This window comes from Hyla sarda, chromosome 5 (genome assembly GCF_029499605.1).
Source record: "Hyla sarda isolate aHylSar1 chromosome 5, aHylSar1.hap1, whole genome shotgun sequence".
In the NCBI taxonomy this organism is placed as follows: Eukaryota; Metazoa; Chordata; class Amphibia; order Anura; family Hylidae; genus Hyla; species Hyla sarda.
Genome location: NC_079193.1, coordinates 336,780,842 through 336,801,054, shown reverse-complemented (window position 1 = coordinate 336,801,054; position 20,213 = coordinate 336,780,842). Strand labels below are relative to the sequence as shown.

At 43.9% G+C, this 20,213-nt stretch overlaps 1 protein-coding gene across 1 annotated transcript; it reads left to right on the top strand.

The window, feature by feature from the left end:
* The first annotated feature begins 392 nt into the window (after nucleotides 1–392).
* ZNF706 (zinc finger protein 706) lies at nucleotides 393–14,006 on the top strand. The gene is made up of 4 exons (XM_056522509.1): nucleotides 393–629; nucleotides 7,280–7,416; nucleotides 9,321–9,424; nucleotides 13,749–14,006. Exons 2-3 carry the CDS (start codon nucleotides 7,282–7,284, stop codon nucleotides 9,414–9,416), a joined length of 231 nt encoding a protein of 76 aa, XP_056378484.1. The 5' UTR covers nucleotides 393–629; nucleotides 7,280–7,281; the 3' UTR covers nucleotides 9,417–9,424; nucleotides 13,749–14,006.
* The last annotated feature ends 6,207 nt before the right edge of the window (nucleotides 14,007–20,213 follow it).

Below are 20,213 nucleotides of genomic sequence, written 5' to 3'. Positions count from 1 at the left end.
GTAAAGCTGCTGCAAAACTACAACTCCCAGCATGCCCAGACAGCCTTTGGCTGTCTGGGCATTCTGGGAGTTGTAGTTTTGCAACAGCTGGAGGCACCCTGGTTGGGAAGCACTGCAATAAGGGTATGTAGCCAAGTATCCAGCTTGTCTGCTCCCTATACATGAGCTCCTGGCCCAAGTCTGTATGAGGTAATTGTACCAGGGAGCAAGTGAGGACACCGGGGCCGAGGAAGTCACAGATCCTGCAGCTCAGCTCCCAGTCAGCCCAATCATCCTCAAGTCCTATGACGTCACCACGACGTCCCCCTACTGGTCCACACCAGTGGCCCCGCCCCCTTTCTCGTTCCCCTGGATACGACCGTGCGTGATGCGCATGCGCCCCAAGAAACAGGCCGATTGGTCAGAAATGTCATAAACGTAGCTTGGGCCCCTCCCCAATTTATACTCTCGTTCCCCCTGGATACGACCGTGTGCAGCGCGCCTGCGCAGAGCGGTGCGTGTGTGTGCTGAGAGGCGGAGCTTGTGGCAGCGCAGGTCCGGATACAAGCGGTTTTATCCCTCCGCCTCCTTTCTTCACCGGTTGTAGCAGTGACCGCCGTCCTACCGGCCCGCCGGAGCGTCTCTGTGAGGTAAGGCCCGGCCGGGAGGGCTCACAGCGGACAGGGGGCCGGTATACCATACGGGACGGGTAGAGGACGGAGACGCCAGCCGGTGCGGGGCTCAAGCATATGGTAGACGTGAAGCTGCCATGCGCTGCTCTCCGCCTGTGCTGTGGCACGGCTTTCCAGCACTTTCTTTCACTGCATGTCTTTATCCGCCTCCCTCAATAGCTATTGGCAGCTGGGATGTGAAGGGTTAACCGTGCCTTCAGTTATTCTGTAACCAGATGGTGACTAATCGATTTACATATTGAAGTGTTGATACATTGTATCGTGTGTCACGTGATTGTGTGGTCGCTTTTTGGTAAATCGTGTATAATTATTAGTGACCGATGTCTCTGATCTGATGGAATGTACCATCTTGGACGTAGCAGAGGGGGGGAAGAGTTTCCCTATAAAAATCATTAGATTGTAGGGATAGAAGGTTGTATAGGGAGGGAGTCTATAGGGCAGTGTCTCCAACCTGGGTGCCTCCAGCTGTTGCAATACTACAACTCCCAGCAAGTCTGGGCATGCTGGGAGTTGTAGTTTTGCAACAGCTGGAGACACTGGTATAGGGAGAGCAGTGTTTCCCAAACAGGGTGCCTCCAGCTGTTTTAAAACTACAACTCCCAGCATGCCCGGACAGCCAATGGCTGTCTGGGCATGCTGGGAGTTGTAGTTCTGCAACAGCTGGAGGCACCCTGGTTGGGAAACACTGCTATAGAGGAGAGAAGGGTCTGAAGGTTGTATAGGGAGGCTGTATGGTGGGGCAGGTTCTATAGGGGGTGACCATATGGGAGAGCAGGCTATGTGGGACACATTCACACCTACCAATCTACTGCAGGCTTTATGCTGTTAAAGGGTAGCTCCCACCATCCTATTTTTTTTTCTTTCTGTCCCTGCCTATTGCCAATCTATCCCTAACCCCCTCCCTGCTTTTTATTTTTATTTTTACTATATTAAAAATGCCTTTTGTCTGCCCGGCAGTGTTCTCACTACCAGGCAGACTTCCCCAGCAGGCACCACGTCACTGATGCCTGCTGGGAGGGACTTCCGCCCTTAGTTCATCTACACAGGGTGCCTCCAGCTGTTTCACCACTACAACTCCCAGCTTGCCCTGACATCTATTGGCTTTCAGGGCATGCTGGGAGTTGTAGTATTGAAACAGCTGGAGGCACCCTGTGTAGATAAACTATTAGTAATTACTAATATAAATAAATAGATGAACACAGCATAACATGCTTTGTGTGTGTATAAACATAGGGTAGTAGACTCTGTAGTGATAAATGGTGACATCTGAGACAACCACACAAAATCTCACAAAAGGGTTTCTCAAATATTTCCAGCCTGCGTAAGATGTGATGGAACCCATAAGGGTCACAGAAAACCTAGGCAGGACCGGGTGGTCTTTTGGAGGGGCTTCAATGTGTAGGATAGAAGGCTCAGCGGGAGAGGTTATTCTATGAAAGGTTCAGTATGGGAGGTTTGCAGGATGAACCACAGGTTGGGGTTACGATCCATATAGAGTGAAGTGTTGTGCGCACTTTAGAGACTTCTGTCTTAGGCTGGGTTCACATCACATTTTTGCCATACTGTTTTCAATCAGGTTTTCTAAAGAGAACCATGTAGCAAAAAACGGATGGAACCGAATGGGGGGGAAGCAAACGGTATGCGTTTTTAAAGTTTTACTGTCTTTAAAAGTGCATACGGTTCTGTCAGTTTTTATTTAAAGAAAAAAAGTTTTTGAAAATTTTGTCCATTTTTTGATGGGAGGGATGTTGGGTGGGGACTTTGGGATTCAAATGCGCATGTGCAAAGTAAAAACCGTATAAGATTTCCCATATGGAGCCATATACATTTGTGTTTCCCACTGGTGTCCGTGTAAAACAAAAAAAGTATGCGGTTGCGTACTTGAAAAACGTGGTGTGAACCCAGCCTTAAAGGGGTACTGCCACCCTAGACATCTTATCCCCTATCCAAAGGATAGGGGATAAGATGTCTGATCACGGGGATCCTGCCGCTGGGGACCCCCGCATTATTGCATGAGGCACCCGCCTGTGTTCTCACCGGAACCGCTGGAGGGTCTGAGTTGCGACTCCGGGAACGGAAGTCTGTGACGTCAGGACTCCGCTATAGATATAGCGTAAATATTAACATTGTTACATTGTAACAATTATATTGAAGTTTCTAAGATTCTAACCTGGGTCCTAAGTAGCCGTAGAGACTGACAATCTGAACGTCCAAAACAATCCCTTCCTACCAGATGGAACATGTTCTGGACCCGGTTCAAGACTGTTCAGGCATGAAAATCCTTATTACATAAGCTCCGGAGTTGTGTAACGTAAGGACGCTGCTATGTAAAAACTTTGTGTAATTTTTTTATTTTATTTATTTTGTTTTGTAACATTATATTGAAGACTTTTGAAAGCACATGGAGACATCTGGCTGCAAGCAGGAACCAAAGGGGAAAAGTAATAGGAGCGTAAAGGCATTGGGCTGCGTTTACACTGACAGCTGCTTTGGATGTGGTGTTTGAAGCTACTGTTCATTTCCATCATATTTGACAATATTGCAGCTTACAACAGCAGACACTACACTGGAACATGGTGGACCCCATAAGTCAATGGGGGCGTCTTCTGGGCAATGATCGACCTCCACATGCGGACCTCCAGATGTTGCAAAACTACAACTCCGGCATGCTGGGAGTTGTATTTTTGCAACGTCTGGAGGTCCGCAGGTTGGAGACCACTGTGATAGAAGATGAACAGAGCTGTAGAAAGCTAATCAAGCAGTTGTACAGATGATTGGACTTTTAGAGCAGATTTATTTACAGGTTTCCCGCTGCGTGTTTGAAAGGGGGCAAGCTCTCCATAGCAGCTGCAAATAAATCTGCTCATGTGAACGAGCCCTTAAAGGGGTACTCCGGTGGGAAAACAATTTTTTTTTCTTTTTTAAATCAACTGGTGCCAGAAAGTTAAACATATTTGTAAATTACTTCTATTAAAAAAAAATCATAATCCTTCCAGTACTTATCAGCTGCTGAATGCTACAGAGGAAATTCCTTTCTATTTGGAGCACTGATGACATCACGAGCACAGTGCTCTCTGCTGACATCTCTGTCCATTTTAGCAACCGTGCATAACAGATGTATTCTAAGGGCAGCATGGTGGCTCAGTGGTTAGCATTGGTGCCTTGCAGTGCTGGAGCCTTGGGTTCAAATCCCACTAAGGACAACAATAAAGACTTATTATTTATTATTATAATAATGTCAGCAGAGAGCAGTGTGTTCGTGGTGTCATCAGAGAGCATTCCAAAAAGAAAAGAATTTCCTCTGTAGTATTCAGCAGCTAATAAATACAGGAAGGATTAAGATTTTTTTTAATAGAAGTAATTTACAAATATGTTTAACTTTGTGGCACCAGTTGTTTTTTCCCACCGGAGTACCCCTTTAAAGGAGTTCTCCAACTGAAATATTTTATCCCCCCCGCTGTGCCTGGGCTGTAAAACTATACATAATAAACTTTCACTTACCTGCCTACAATCCCCCGTTGTTCCGATATCTCCGTCCCGGTCTCTTCCACTTCCTGCGGGTTAGTGACTTCACTCTGCGCTCAGCCTATCAGCGGCCGCAGCAATGTCCCATCGCGGCCGCTGATAGGCTGAGCGCAGAGTGAAGTCACTGACCCGCAGGAAGTGGAAGAGACCGGGACGGAGATATCGGAACAACGGGGGATTGTAGGCAGGTAAGTGAAAGTTTATGTATAGTCTCACAGCCCGGGAACAGCGGGGGTTAAAAGTTTTAGCTTAGAGAACTCCTTTAAGGTGTCCATATACTTTAGACTAGTGTGTCCCAGTCAGTGCCCCCTGCTGTTGCAAACCTACAATTCCCAGCATGCCCAGACAGCCAAAGGCTGTCTGGGCATGCTGGGAGTCAGTTTTGCAACAACTGGAGACACACTAGTTGGGGAAACAAAGCTTTAGACCAGTGGTCTTCAAGCTGCGGACCTCCAGATGTTGCAAAACTAAAACTCCCAGCATGCCCGGACAGCCGTTGGCTGTCCAGGCATGCTGGGAGTTGTAGTTTTGCAACATCTGGTGGTCCGCAGCTTGAAGACCACAGCTTTAGACTTTAAAGGTGGCTGGCTGTCCAAAGTGTATGTTGGCCTCCTAAATCTCAAGAGCAGTGTGTTTTCCAAACTTTGTCTCAATCTATTGAAAAACTACAACTCCCAGCATGCCCGGACACTGTTTACAAAACGCTTCTCTAGTCAGATGTGTTTTTCACCACCCGGCCCTATTCTGCAAGAGATAAGCAGCTTCCGGAGCTGTCTGGCTGTGACTTGCCCCTCCCCTCGCTTAAAGGAATCGTGTATGGGGAAAGTCAGAAGAAATGACTGATAGTTGTTGAAAGGTATGGAAGCCTTTAATGAAGACCATAGGTGTAATTATATGGCTCCTGCATATTACGTAGCGCTGTACAAAAGTTGCCATCACATCTATAGAAGAGAGATGATAAAAGAAATGAGAAGATTTTATAAAACTTCCTTTGCCATGGAAGAAAAAGTTGTGCAATCGTATGATACCTATTCATGGTATCTGCGCAGACTTCTCTGTAATGCATTTCATTTGCAATATGTGACCAGTGGGGGGTCCAAACCCTGTGACCCCCCCCCCCATGCATCTTATTTTAAGCTAGGCCCTGTTCACTTGAACATGACTTATCTGCAGTACCAAGCACATGTACAGGAAGGCAACAGCGTTCCAGCAAGTGTCATGGCTTAATCCAATCCCTGGAACCTCCAAAGACTAGACTGGGATGTCTACAACTGTGGTTGCAAAACTACAACTCCCAGCATGCCTGGCTGTGCGGACATGCTGGGGGTTGTAGTTTTGCAACAGCTGGAGGCATAGTGGTTGGTTGGAAAGTACTGCACTATGGTTACCACCTGCGTTCAAGTATCCTAATGACCGAGAATGGGGACCCTTTGGCTTCAGACTACAGCTCCCAGCATGCCCGGACAGCCAAAAATTCCTCTGTGAGAAGCATTCGATCCGAATGGGTTTGCTGCCTCTGGGTATAACAAGATTGTTCTACTTCACTATATCTTACATATAGAGATCTTTCAAGAACTAAAGCTTTAATGTTCTAAAGTTTCACAACTTCTCATTGTAAGATCAAACTTTATATAAAACCAGAATATTTTTGTAAGTGCAGATTCCAGATTATATGAAGAATTCCACCCACTTCACAGCCCCGTCCTATCTTGTACAATGCGCTTGTTATAGAAGAATTGTCTTGTAACCTCTGTAGTTTGGGGGGGTTGATGTATAATTTGCTCATTGTTCACATTGGGTTGCAGTGTGGTTATTCTATCCCTCAGAAGCTGCCAGCGCTGAAGCAGCTGGTGAATCTTGTATATTACCTACAGGCTCAGCAGCTGCAGAAGCCATTGTGACATCTCTGCAGAGGAAGCGTGACAGCGTGTTTAGCCAGCCTTTCCGGTTCGAGCAGTGTATTCTAATAGCAGAGATGCTTTCCTGTCTCAGAAACCCTGCTAGGGTGTGGGTGGCGTTTATTTATAAAATTTATTTATTATTATTATTATTTTTTTTTTTTTATTCTAATCAAATGCAATATTTAAACTCAGAATATATAGCTTGAGACTGGAACCTGCTTCAGTGGTTAAAGGGGTACTCCATCCCTAGACATCTTATCCCCTATCCAAAGGATGTATGAACATATTGTAGTATTCATTACATGTATGTTCCTCTTTGATTTTATACATCTTAAATAAATGTGTTTTTTTACCAATGTGAACTGTCACAGATTTCCAGCAAGTCATAGGGATATGGGAATTTTGTCCCCTCTCTGTGATGAAAAGGTATTTAACCTCACCTGGAATTACCTGTGACATCACCGAAAAAGAGCACATGCGCTCGAAACGTGTCTGATGTGTTGGCTGATTTTATCCAAGTGCTGTGTTTTCAATAAAGCTGCAAAGAATAGTGCTGGATCTCCTGCTTCTTTGTTCTACTGTCAAGTGTTGGCTGGACACCGATCCGTGCACATTGGAGGGGTTTTGGTGAGCTGGACAAGTGTCTGTGAACCACTCTTCCTAAATAGGTTTACCTGATGTTAGAGGCAGAGCATTGGGGTACAGCATCAGCTAAACCTATTTCGGGAGGGACAGTAACAGTGGATGCACAGTGTCTGTACACTACTACAAAACTTCCCTAACAACTTGAATTTATGGGTGTCAGATGCACCACTACAAGACAGAGTAATAAGATTATTGTGTGGGTGTATATAAATATTTTGCATTGTGTGGACTTTAAATGGCATCCTATACAGTAGCCCAGTGTTTCTCATTTAGTGTGCCTCCAGCTGCTGCAAAAGTACAGCTCCCAGCATGCCTGGACAGCCACAGTTCGGGGCATGCTGGGAGTTGGTGTTGCGACAGCTGGAGGCACGCTCTATGACCAACTCCGCTGTACCCTATGTACTTCAGCTTGGAAGTGAACAGGTGTATGCGGGCGCTATCTACATCCTTGTAACCCAGTAAACAGGCTGCTATACAACTGCTGTGGTGTTGGGAGTTCTCAGTTCTGGCGTTAGTAACTTGTTTTAACACTTACAGATATGGCTCGAGGACATCAGAAGATCCAGTCGCAACAGAAAAATGCCAAAAAGCAAGCGGACATGAAGAAGAAACAAGGGCACGACCAGAAAGCCGCCGCCAAAGCCGCTCTAGTATACACCTGCGCTGTCTGTCGGGTAATGCCTTAAACATCTAGCATGGTAGTGTTGTGCAAAGAAAGAAAATACATTGTACATCTGTAGGAGAGAGACTGGTAAGGGTCGGGGCTCATCTTGTCTGTGCTGTCCACTGTCTGCAGGATATTTGTGTGCGCTCTTTACTTGTCTGTGCATCCTGCTTCCCGTTCCTGCTGTGTTCCTGACCAGGTGTTCTTACACTGATGTCATACCCTGTGATATCTTATTTATTCCTGTCAACCCTACTGGGACATACCCAATGTCGGTGTTCTCCAAACTATAGACCTACTGCTGTTGCAAAACTACAACTCCCAGTATGCCCGGACAGCCAGCGGCTGTCCGGGCATGCTGGGAGTTGTAGTTTTGCAACAGCTGGTGGTCCAGTTTGGAGAACATTCCCCTATGTGGCCCTCACATAAGACTTTTCAAGTCTGTTTTATTGGGATCTATCAGGGTTTCTTTGATGGCAAGAATAATGGATTCTGTTATTTTTTTTTTAACAGCAAGAACAGATCTGCAGAGTACAAAAAAGTCAGTGCATCAGAATTTGGTGGTATCAAATTTTTATTTTTTTTAACATGGCTACCATAGCCCCTTTATAAAGGTATAATAAAAAAAATATAATGGAAAAGTTGATCTGTTGGGGTATGCATGCTCAAGTGCACCTTTTTTGCTGCTGGATGGACTCAAAATGTAAGCTTATGGGGCAGTCCTGGTCTCAGACTTAAAGGGCTACTCCGGTGGGAAACACTTTTCAGGAACTGTCCAGAGAGCACTGTGGTCAGACTGGAAAGGACTACACAACTTACAGCAGCTAAGTACTGGAAGGAGAGTTTTTTTTTAATAGAAATAATATGCAAATCTGTTTACCTTTCTGGCACCAGTTCATTTAAAAAATAAATAAATAAAATCCACCGGAGTACCCCTTTTAAAGCCATAAATCCTTTTAACATGTCACTAGGGCTTCAGTTTAATAGAGGCATGTATCTGCTATTTTGGGTGAACTTATACATGGGGCCGCTGCGCTTTTGAAATGGCGCATACATCCGGAAAGAAGTAGCTAGGAGACTACTCAGCCATAGAGGTGAATGGGGTCCACTACTCCTGTTAACGGTATACATCAGCATCCCGCTTTTGTCTGATTCTGATGGATACTTGTAACAGGCACAGAAAGGCGATAAAATTTGCTATCCTTTTGACTAATAACTCTAGTAGGCCACACTTCCTTTCCCTCCATGGAAAACATGTCTGCTAGGAAATAAACAGGAATTATAAAGGTAAACTTGATTTTGTTGCTGGAATTCATCTTTATAGTCATGGGCTCAGCTAAGGCCTAGTGTGAACAAGTGTTTAAGCTAAAATTATGTCTTAACAAAATGACATCAAGCCAGGGCATAGGCTGCTGATCTGAAAGGTCCCTATGTCTATGCCAGCATTTCCCAACCAGGGTGTCTCCAGCTATTGCAAAACTACAACTCCCAGCATGTCCGGACAGCCAAAGGCTGTCCGGGCATGATGGGAGTTGTAGTTTTGCAACAGCTGAAGGCACCCTGGTTGGGAAACGCTGGTCTATGCGCTTATCTTAGATCTGTAGCTGTCTTGACATGGACCTTTTTTTATTTTATTTTTTTTATAGAGCAGCCAAATAGACCTGTGACTTACCGCTACCCCCCCCCCCCCCCTTCCTCTACATTTTAGTGTATAAGAGGCAGTGTTTCCCAGCCAGGGTGCCTCCAGCAGTTGCAGAACTAGAACTTCCAGCAAGGCTGTCTGGGCATTCTGGGAGTTATAGTTTTGCGACAGCTAGAGACACACTGTTTGGGAAATGCTAGTATAAGGGGTAGTAGACATTTCGTAAGGCCCTCTTTCTATTTCACACACTATACTTTTATTTTTCTCGACAGACACAAATGCCAGATCCCAAAACCTTTAAGCAGCACTTTGAGAGCAAACATCCGAAGGTTCCCCTACCTCCAGAACTGGTTGGTGTTGAAGCATAAAGTAAAAGGTAGGCATACTGTGTGCTCGTAACACTGGAAGATGAGGGGGCCTCACCTACAAGCCATTTTATCAGATCTGTTTTTAAAATAGACTGTTTCTGTCTACAAACTCTGCGGGTAAGGGCTGCATCATACTATAGGTTTATAGTTGGAGGATATGGAAGCCCAGATAGTAGAGCTGCCAATGGCCTGAAGAAAGATCAACCAATAATGCAATACTACATATTGTTGGTTGTCTGGGATGAAGCATTTCTTGCAATGTATGTAGGGGAGCAATGCAGCTGGGAAATGTTAGTAGCACACGGATCCCCCTAAATACAAATGAACACATTTAAGGGTACATTTACATGTGTATTTTGCTGCAGGTTTTTGCTACTGATCTCCTACCTATTGGCTTCAATGGTTAGGAAAATCTGCAGCAATGTAAACTAACCCGTCCTATGTGCTTGGCAGTTTCTGGAGAAAAGTATGGGGACTCATGTTACATAAATGTAAAAGGTTTCAGCATCCAGTAAAATCGGTCTCTATTTTATCTTCGTACAATTCAGACAAGTGAACAGGGCTGTGGAGTCGGTAGATAAATGTTCCGACTCGGACTCCTCTGTATTAATATGTAAAAAAAAAATTATAAACACTTACAATTGAATCCCAGAAGCTGTTCCACCAAGTTCTTCTAAGCTCTTCTAGCAGAGAGAGGTAGTTGGGCAGAAGCTGCGGCCTTCTCCTTTTTGTGTGCTGATCTCTTGCTGAAGATAGGGCAGTGGGAGGATCCAGGAAGGGGCATTTATTATAAAACATGGTTTCCCTATTAGAATCCCATAGTCATGTTTAAAGTTTAAGCTAACAATCGGAGTTTACAAGTTTTTATAGCCTTAGCTGAATGGCAGCAGTTTTTCCAATGGTTTACAGCTTCAGTCTTGAACTATTGACCCTCCATTCCCTTCACTTATACAAGTGTCTCTAGTCCTGCAAAAAAATATTTACTTAAAGGGATATTCTGCTCCTAGACATCTTATCCCTATCCAAAGGATAGGGGGGTAAGATGTCAGATCACCAGGGACCCCACGCAATATAGCAAGCAGCACCCACCTGTAACTGCTTCTCAGGCTAATTCCTTCCCGACCACGGGAACGGAAGATCGTGATGTCACAACTCCGCCCGTGTGACATCATGCCTCGCCCCCTCAATGAAAGTCTATGGAAGGGGGCGTGAGCCTCCAGCGCTTCCGGAAGTAAAGTACCCCTTTAACCCCTTATCAGTGAGAGGCTAGGTTACCCATGGGTTCCCTGTAACAGCAGAACACAACACTATGGAAAGTATAAGTATTGCTGCTCCTAATTGTGCGTTGCGTGCCATAAAGTGAAGCGCATGAAAAGCTTCTTCACGGTCACTTAACGTGTTCGTTTTGCGGTTACATGAGGCACTGCATGCATTGGTCTTTATTCTTACAGTAGAGAAGTCATTAACTATAACTTTTTGTGAATTGGGACACTTAAACTTGCATTTTTTTATTCCAATCTAAATTCAGTAGGAGTCGGTGCATTGTTTGCCGACTCCAGGTACCCAAAATTTTGTCCGACTCCACAGCATTGCAAGTGAAACATGGTTATACCCTTTATGACTGACTGAGGTAGTAAGAGCACATTGAATAACTAATAAGCCAGTGTTTCAGCCAGGGTGCCTCCAGCTTTTGCAAAACCTCAATTCCCTGCATGTCCTGACAGCCAGAGGAGGACTTAGTGGGAGTTGTTGTTTTTGGCAACAGCTGGAGGCACCTTGGTTGGTGTTAACTGCAATAAATGTAAGAATGGATTCATAAATTGAGGTAGTATGTTACACCAAATATATGCATAACCGTGGCTTAAACATTAATTATGGATTTCCTGAATCTATATCTATCTTTTGTGGGACTCAAAACCATGGTCTGCTGCACTTTAGAGTGCTTCAGTATGTATACATTTCAGAAGTGGACTGAAGATGGTCACCAGTAGTGTGTTGCAACATTCACCTTACATGTACAGCAGATGTGCACTTGGAGTATGGGGCTCCTGATTCTGTGCCATAAACAGCTGGTGCCAGCTACCAACACTCGCCACCTGTGACTGCCAATGCCTGCCATTTATCCCCTTGGAGACATAACAGGCCTGCCATCTGGGGCATCTCATTGCTGCCAAACTCCTTTAAAAAGTACAATTGGTAATGCAAAAACAGAAGTCCTCTTATGACTGTCAATAGAACAATAAGAAATGGCCCTTGAAGTTTTACTGACACTTAAAAACCACTTTTGACATGTCAGTCAGACGCGTCAAAAGTTCACGATCATGTTGGGTCTTACTGCTGAGACCCGCTGCAACTATTAGTTATTAGCCAGTAAATGGGGCAGCATTGCACTCTGTTCCCTGCCCGAGAGACCTGTACAAATCTCTGCACAGACTTCTATTTGATCTCTGCATAGGCCTGATTGACATTGTCAAAAGTTGTTTTAATGACAGTAACACTTTAAAAGGGAAAGGGGCAATAAATGATATGAAAGTTGTCTGTATCCTTATAGGTTTTAGGTGAATGGGTAAATCTTTGTATATGCAGTTCACCTCTCGTGCTGCCTGAATGGGATTCCAGCCTAAGGCCTTGTTTACTTGAACACTTGGTCAGTTATGTCTGTCATATCCCCCAAAAAACTATGAATATATCTGGCACTAAACAATATATCTCTGAATGTAGGCTAGTGGACGGTACAATATACTTATTTACTGAACACTGTTTTATCTTGGGTGGAACAGGGGGTATAAATACAATTCAGATTTGTATGGCCACATGAATGTGTAGGCATCCAGTTAGGGTGGGTATTTAGCAGTGTTTTTGCCCCCTATAGTGTGCATCTTTAATACCCCAAAATAACTGAGTAAGAATGGGGGGTGTATTTATCATAAGAGCAGATTTTTGATTAATTCAGAACCTGACGGTGCAATGTGTGATTTTTATTTTTTTCCCCTGTTGCTGCACAAAATCTACTATGTTGTACACAAATGACTGAATGTCCCTTAAGACACACACTCCTTCGCTAGATGGTCACTGTAGTACGTTTGCACAAGTGTTTAATGCAGTGGTCCCCAAACTGTGGCCCTCCAGATGTTGCGAAACTACAATTCCCAGCATGCTGGGGGTTGTAGTTTTGCAACATCTGGAGGGCCACAGTTTGGGAACCGCTGGTTTAATTCAACCAGTGTGGAAGTGCACAAGATGAAGAAAAAATATGGAAGCCAGCGCAGACAACATAAAAATAATGCAAAATTATATGATTTACCATATTTTTCGCCATAGACGCTCCGGCATATAAGATGCACCCAATTTTTAAAGGATGAAAATCTAGAAAAAAAAGATTCTGAACCTTCAACCTGCAGACATCCAGATGTTGCAAAACTACAACTCCCAGCATGCCCGGACAGCCAACGGCTGTCCGGGCATGCTGGGAGTTGTAGTTTTGCAACATCTGGAGGTCCGCAGGTTGAATACCACTGGTATAGGAGGTAATACTCATGTGTCCCCGCCACTCCGGACCAGTCACTGCTAGTCACCGCTGTCCTGGATGTCTCCCTCCATCGCTGTGGCCGTGTCCCCGGGATGTCCCAGTTGCTCCGGAACTTCTCTGCTGCCTGGTATCCTTGCTCTCCGTCGCCGTCATCTCGTCACCATCATCACGTCGCTACGCATGCCGCTCCTATTGGATGACGGGACGGCGTGCGCGAGGACGTGATGACTACGAAGGAGAGCGCTGGTCATGCAGGGGATCCCGGCATGGAGCAGACACTGAGGAGGCAGGTAAGGTCCCTCCCGGTGTCCTGTAAGCTGTTCGGGATGCAGCGATTTCACCACAGCGGTCCCGAACAGCCCGACTGAGCAGCCGGGTTAGTGTCACTTTGGCTTCAGACGCGGCGGTCAGCTTTGATTGCTGCGTCTGAAGGGTTAATACAGGGTATCACCGCGATCGGTGGTGTCCTGTATTAGCCGCGGGTCCCGGCTGTTGATGACCGCCGCAATAGGACAGGGTTTTAATGTGTATTTCCCATATAAGACGCACCAACTCTTCCCCCTCCCCCCAGTTTTGGGGAAGGAAAAGTGCGTCTTATACCGCGAAAAATACGGTAGTCCCAGGTCAATGCACAAAATAAACTCTCCCCGCACACGGTTGTACAGGTGTGCGCCAGTTCATTAATTTCCTTAGTCTTGACACATACACTGCAGTAATTCTGGAAGCCATGTTAGTCTTTCGACGTTTGGTTACTGATATAAGACAAATTAATTTTTAAAATTATTTATTTTATTTTTCTTCAGGGAATTCCTTCACTGTACCGACTGTTCTCAGGTGGTTGATCGGAAAGGGGCTCTAGAAACCACCACGTTTTTATGCTGTTCCCTTCGCGGGGGTTCACACGGAAACCTCTAAATGTACAGTTATTTACTAATTTGTAAATCTCAAAGTTGGGCAATTCTCAAATTTTTACAGTTGTAATTATATTGATTTGATGTCCATAATGTGTATAATTTGTTCAATAAAAGTAGTACCTTGATTTTACAGACTGTCTTGTTAAATGTATACATTCCGAGCACCGGCGAACATGACATGGCAGATAAAACCTTACGGTGAGTCCTAAATACAGAACGGTGTATACACAAGGTAGATGGCGATCAAATACTTCATATAGGTGTCATCCTATGCCTGATGTTATTGGGGCAGACCAGCTGATAAGGTCCATGTTAGATGTGGTTTATGTAAGTGTGTACACAACATATTTCAGGTTAGACATTGGAAACTAAGAAAGGTCAACTAATGTTCTAGGTGTAACTCATTGTTTTTATTCCCTAATAGTTTAGGGTAATAGCGGATAATTCCCTGGTGCTCTATGATGCAAAAAGGGGTGGGGAATAAGGGTAATTCCCCTGGTAGTCAATAGTAGCAGAAAAGGGGTTAATTCAAGAGGGAGGCTGTTAAAGAAATTAAGTAAATAAAATAAAAAAACACACTAAACAGTGCTTCTTGGTTTTTTCTTATGTTTCAGCTCTCTAATTTAGTCATGTGATAATCAGCCTGACCCACAGAATGTTACATGGCTTAATATGTCAAAAGGAAGTAATCATTGTATCAGCTTTTTTTTATTTATTTTATTTTTTTTAACTACAGGATGGCTTTACTACTTTTTAGCTCACACCCCCCCCCCCCCCCCCCCTCCTCCCCTTCCAGCTTTTTTTGGTTTCCTTCTTTGATACAATTGATGCATGAAATGTCTGACGTGCTCCTAAGCCCTAAAAAAAACACCGCAAATCTGCACCAGCCCGGACCTGGCTTGCAAAACTGCCTTTGGAGAGCATGTTTAAAAAGTTGTTGTAGATTTGTTGCAACGTGTTAAGTCTGGATACCTTACGAAGTGGACAACTGAAGTGGGTGGGGCAAAAAAATCATATTTGTCACATGCCCTGCACCATGTAATTTGGTGCACAATGTATTTCCAACACTAAAAATGAAAGGGGGGGGGGGGGGATATTAAGCTACACCAACCTTGATAAATCCCCCCCCCCCTCTTTGTGAGAATTTTAATCCTTTAATTTTGCCTCGTAGCAATATAGCTATAAAAAGTGTGAACTGACCAACTCACTTGAGTATGAGTTATCCTGGGTAAACTTCAGCCCTAGCAGCCTAATAAGATGACCTGGTGCAGTGATCAAACGCCTCACCCTCTGGCTCAGTGTTTCCCAACCAGTGTACCTCCAGCAATTGCAAAATTACAAACTCCCAGCATACCTGGACAGCCAACAACTGGGAAATGCTCCTCCAGCCAAAGGATTCGTGGGAAATGTAGGATGTACTATAACATTTTTGTAATAGATTTACAGCCAACATTAAGCCTAACACATGCTTGCCACATCTAAAACAGGTGAGCACAAGGCATACGCAAGATCCTCTATTTTATTCTCTAATAGCCTATGCTGCTATATATATATATATATATATATATATATATATATATATATATATATATATATATATATATATATATATATATATATATATATATATATATATATATATATATATATATATATATATATATATATATATATAGCAAAAATGAAATTACGGAGTGCTTCTTTATTCATTTCTTGGTGGTTAAAGGGATATTCCAAGGGGAAAAAAAATCTTTTCTGTATCAACTGGCTCCAGAAAGTTAAACAGATTTGTAAATTCTATAAAAAAAAAAAAAAAAAAATCTTAATCCTTCTAATTATCAGCTGCTGAAGTTTAGTTTTCTTTCTAACAGTGCTCTCTGCTGACATCTCTGCTTGTCTCAGGAACTGCACAGAGCAGAATAGGTTTGCTATGGGGATTTGCTTCTACTCTGGATAGTTCCTGAGACAGGTTATAAGACAGAAAAGAACAACTCCACTTCAGCAGCTCATACATACTGAAAGGATTAAGATTTTTTTTTAATAGACATAATTTTAAAAATCTTTACTTTCTACAGCCAGTTGATATATTTAAAAAAAAATGTTTTCCTGGATAACCCCTTTAAGGGGAGCAGTGTCTCAGCTGTTGCAAAACAACTCCCAGCATGCCCGGACAGCAAGAGGCACACTAGTTAAAATACTGCTATAAGGGGTTAATATATGGCGGCGGTTTAATCCACATGCTCTGACACGTGTGTGTGTGTGTGTGTGTGTGTGTGTGTGTGTTGTTTATGGCCATATACTGTACATAAGGAACTGGAAAAGCCCAGATTGCCATGGGAACTAGAAAATCTATGCTGGGTAGCGGGTATAATTGCCAGCCCTGCGTGTTTTTCAGCAGATCGATTACACCTGCTGCCTTTTGCAAGGAACCACACTGTCACTGACATCATCCTGCTCCATCTGTCCTGCCAGAGATGGCACCAGCTGGGCAGAGTATACAGCCTATCATGATGGACTCTGTTCGGCTTTATCTTGCGCTGATGTGTACAGGAGGCTTCATATGGCGTCCTCCTATAGCCATCATGAGTGACGGCAGCAGGTGCAGAGGTCAACTACGGGCACAGACAGCTACCATGTGGGTATTGGAAGATGAGGGCTACTCTGGTATGTGTGGCTGGCTTTCTGCCCATAGAGGAATGTAGTTAGTGTATTTACTTTATCTAGTGTAGACTATTACTGCCAATCTAAAGTTACTGTATTAAAAAAAATCCAATTGAGTAATATCACATCTGGAGATGTAGGGTGGCACCATGCCAGTCTGTGATAAACCAAACTACATCTGGTTGAGGGTGAACATCTAACCAGTTTTTAAATAGGTCCCTAACTATCCTATTTAGATCCATTTACTTGGCTCCAGGTCAGTAGTTTCCCCAACCAGGGTGCCTCCAGCTGTTACAAAACTACATCACCCAGAATGCCCGGAGTTGTAGTTTTGCGACAGCTGGAGATACCCTGGTTGGGAAACACTGCTCTAGGCGAAATTGACACTGGGCAAAGAACATGTGCTTGCGAAGCTAGAAAGAATGTGCCTGCTTATAGTGAAGGAATAGTTGTCTGTGGAGCTTAGGTGTCTGGCCTGCAGTTCCTCCAGCTGTTGCAGAACTAAAACTCCCATCATTGCAGTTTTGCAACAGCTGGCGGGTTGCAGGTTGGACACTCTAAAGTGTATGGGCCTCTTAAATGAGTTATGTTTTGCTGTTGCTTGTGTGTATGTAAGTAGACTGTAGAATTTTTGTTGGCACTGTATATAGAGCACTTACTGATCACATGTACATTATACAACTATATTCTAGGACTGGATCAGGAGGACACGGTTGCTGCTCCGGTCTAGTTTTCCTAGTCTCAGCATTGTCTGCTCTGATATCTCCACGTCATGAATGGCAGATGACGCACTCCATAGTTGGCAGAGATGACCGGCCTGTTGCCTATTAGCTGAGTCAGAGCTGAATGTTAGGTCAACTCTGCCAGTCCTATAGTACATGTAGAAGAGGTGGCAACCTGATGCACCGCAGGCACACATTAGTACAGTTTAGTGGCTTTACCTCCCTTGTAAGCTACACTTTGCCACGTTACCTGACACTTAATGCAGTGTGCCTCCAGCTGTTACAAAACTACAGCTCCCAGCATGCATTTGGCTGTTGGGGCATGCTGGGAGTTGTAGTTTTGCAACTGCTGGAGGCACTCTGTTTGGAAAATACTGCTGTAGACAAAGCATGTAAGGCGGGGGTGGTGTGATAGAGATAGATATAGATAGATCTCTATCCATAGGTTGGGGGTAGTACTGCAGCTTAATCCAATTTACTGTAAAGAATGGAGTTTAGCTGCAGTACCATTTACAACCTGTGGACAAGAGTGGTGCTGTGTTTTGCAAGAAGGAAGCAGCATTTTTTTTCTAATCCTGGACTACCCCTTTAAAAAGAGTTAATGCTGAATGCACAGCTAAGTGGTCGGACGTTGAGGAGCTTCCAATGCCTGGCACTTTTTTTTTTTTTTTTTTTTTTAACCCTGCTGACTGATCATTGCACTCCTTATTAAATTCTGTGAGGGGTGTAGTTTCCAAAATGGGGTCACATGTGGGGGTCCACTGTTCTGGCACCACAGGGGCCTTTGTAAATGCACATGGCCCCTGACTTCCATTCCAAACAAATTCTCCAAAAGCTCAATGGCGCTCCTTCTCTTCTGAGCATTGTAGTGCGCCTGCAGAGCACTTGACGTCCACAATGGGGTATTTCCATACTCAGGAGAAAATGCCCCCTAAAATTTGTAACCTCATTTCTATTATTACCCCTTGTAAAAATGTAAGATTTGGGGGGGAAAACCCATTTTAGTGAGTTTTTTTTTTTTTTTTCATTTACGCATCCGAGTAACAGTGTTAAGGCTCATTGTACCCCTTGTTACGTTCCTTGAGGAATGTAGTTTCCAAAATAGTATGGCATGTGTGTTTTTTTTTTTTGTTTTTTTTTTGTTTTTTTTTTCCTTCTGACGGTCACTCCTATTTTTTCAGTGGTGGAGCTTCTCCTGGGCACCACGGACCTGTCCAAACCCCTTACTCAGTCCTATGCTCTCCTTCACTCGCTGGGTCCTAGCCCTTTTTCGGAGGCATTTCTTAAGTGGGTGTTCGATATCCCAGAATTGTCTGATTGTCAGTGAAAGGAAGTTGAAGGTACTTGCTATTCTACTGTGGTTAGTTCTAGGGATATGTTGATATAATCTCGTTATATATCCCGGTTGTATTACGCCCCGGAAAAGCTGAAACGTATTGGTGTTTCCCCTTCCGATCTTTGCTTTCGTTGCTCCTCTAAGGTAGGTACTTTTTTACATGCAGTATGGGATTGTCCTATTATTGCCCCCTTTTAGAGAGAGGTGATGAGGTTTTTGGCGGACAACTTAGATTTTCCTTTTATTCTAACACCTATGGTGTGCCTATTGGGAGTTATTAATGGGATTGTCTCTGGTTCCCATAGATGCCTATTGATTCGGTTCCTCTTTTGTGCTTGTAAGGTAGTTGTGATGACCTGGAAGGACGTTCACCCTACTCCTCTGTCCAGATGGCTTAGCTTGGCCAACAAATATATGTCCCGCTGTATCAGGCATTGTATGTGAGTCGCAAGTGTCCCAAGAAATATGATAAGGTGTGGACCCCCGGGCTTTGACTCGATACGTCGGCTGACCCTCCGATTAGGTTGTCCCAGTATGTCTTCTATGCTGCAGTGCTGCTTTGGTGTGGGGTGGGGATGCTAGGGGTGTGTGGTGTGTGTCTTATTTTTTATTTATTTATTTTTTTTTGGGCTGGGCTTTTCCTCTGCTGGATTCCGACCATGGCCATTATCTCCAGTTGAGTGGATGTCCGCTCCTTACTTAATACTATGTGTAAGATATTGTATTACCACTTGTATTTTCTCATGTTATGATGATGATGGTCATGGGACCTATGGAGGCTGTTAATTTTTACTTTGTTGGTACTATATGTTGGTTTAAAATTGCGAAAAGTTTATAAATACATTTTTTTTTTTTTTAAGTTAAGAGGTCCTAATGAGCAGCAATATCCTTACTACTGCCACCTCGCCATTGAAATAAAATAATCCACAAACTCTGATAATCATCCATTTTACTTAAAAGGAGTACACCAGTGTTTTTTTTTTTTTTTTAAACCCTCTGTGCCCAGGCTGCCAAGTGAAGCAAAACACTCCCCTTCCTATGTTCCCCCATTGCGCTGATATCAATGTCCCGTTCTCTGGTCCCTGACTGCTTCTGGTAAGTTGAAGAGTCATGTGACGCGCAGTGTATCACCGGCCGTAGAAGTGTCCCCCTGGAGAAATAGGAGACAAGAGGAATGAGGACCCTGATCACAAGAGCTTACAATCTACGAGGAGGAGACAAGAGGAGTGAGGATCCTTCTCACAAGAGCTTACGGAAATTGGGTGGGGGGAACAGGAGCAACACCATACATGGCAATGGGTTGTGTCTGGTATTGCAGCTCAGCTTCCTTCAAATAAACGGTCGAGGCTGCAATACCCCCACACAACCTGTGGACATGTGTGGCGTGGTCTTTGGAAGGAAATTTAAATTTTTCTTACTTTTCTGCTCTCCTAATTAGTAAAAAGCCTTTCTATATGTCTGTCTAAAATCCATCATCATATTACACTATCAATATGCTGCCCTACAAATGCCCCACCTATGGGCAGGATGTGTGCACTCCATGTTATCCATATGTTTCTCATCTGAGTGTAATATGTGCAAAAATTCCTTATTAATTTGTATTTACAGAGTATAAGTGCACACTTTCTGGATTTT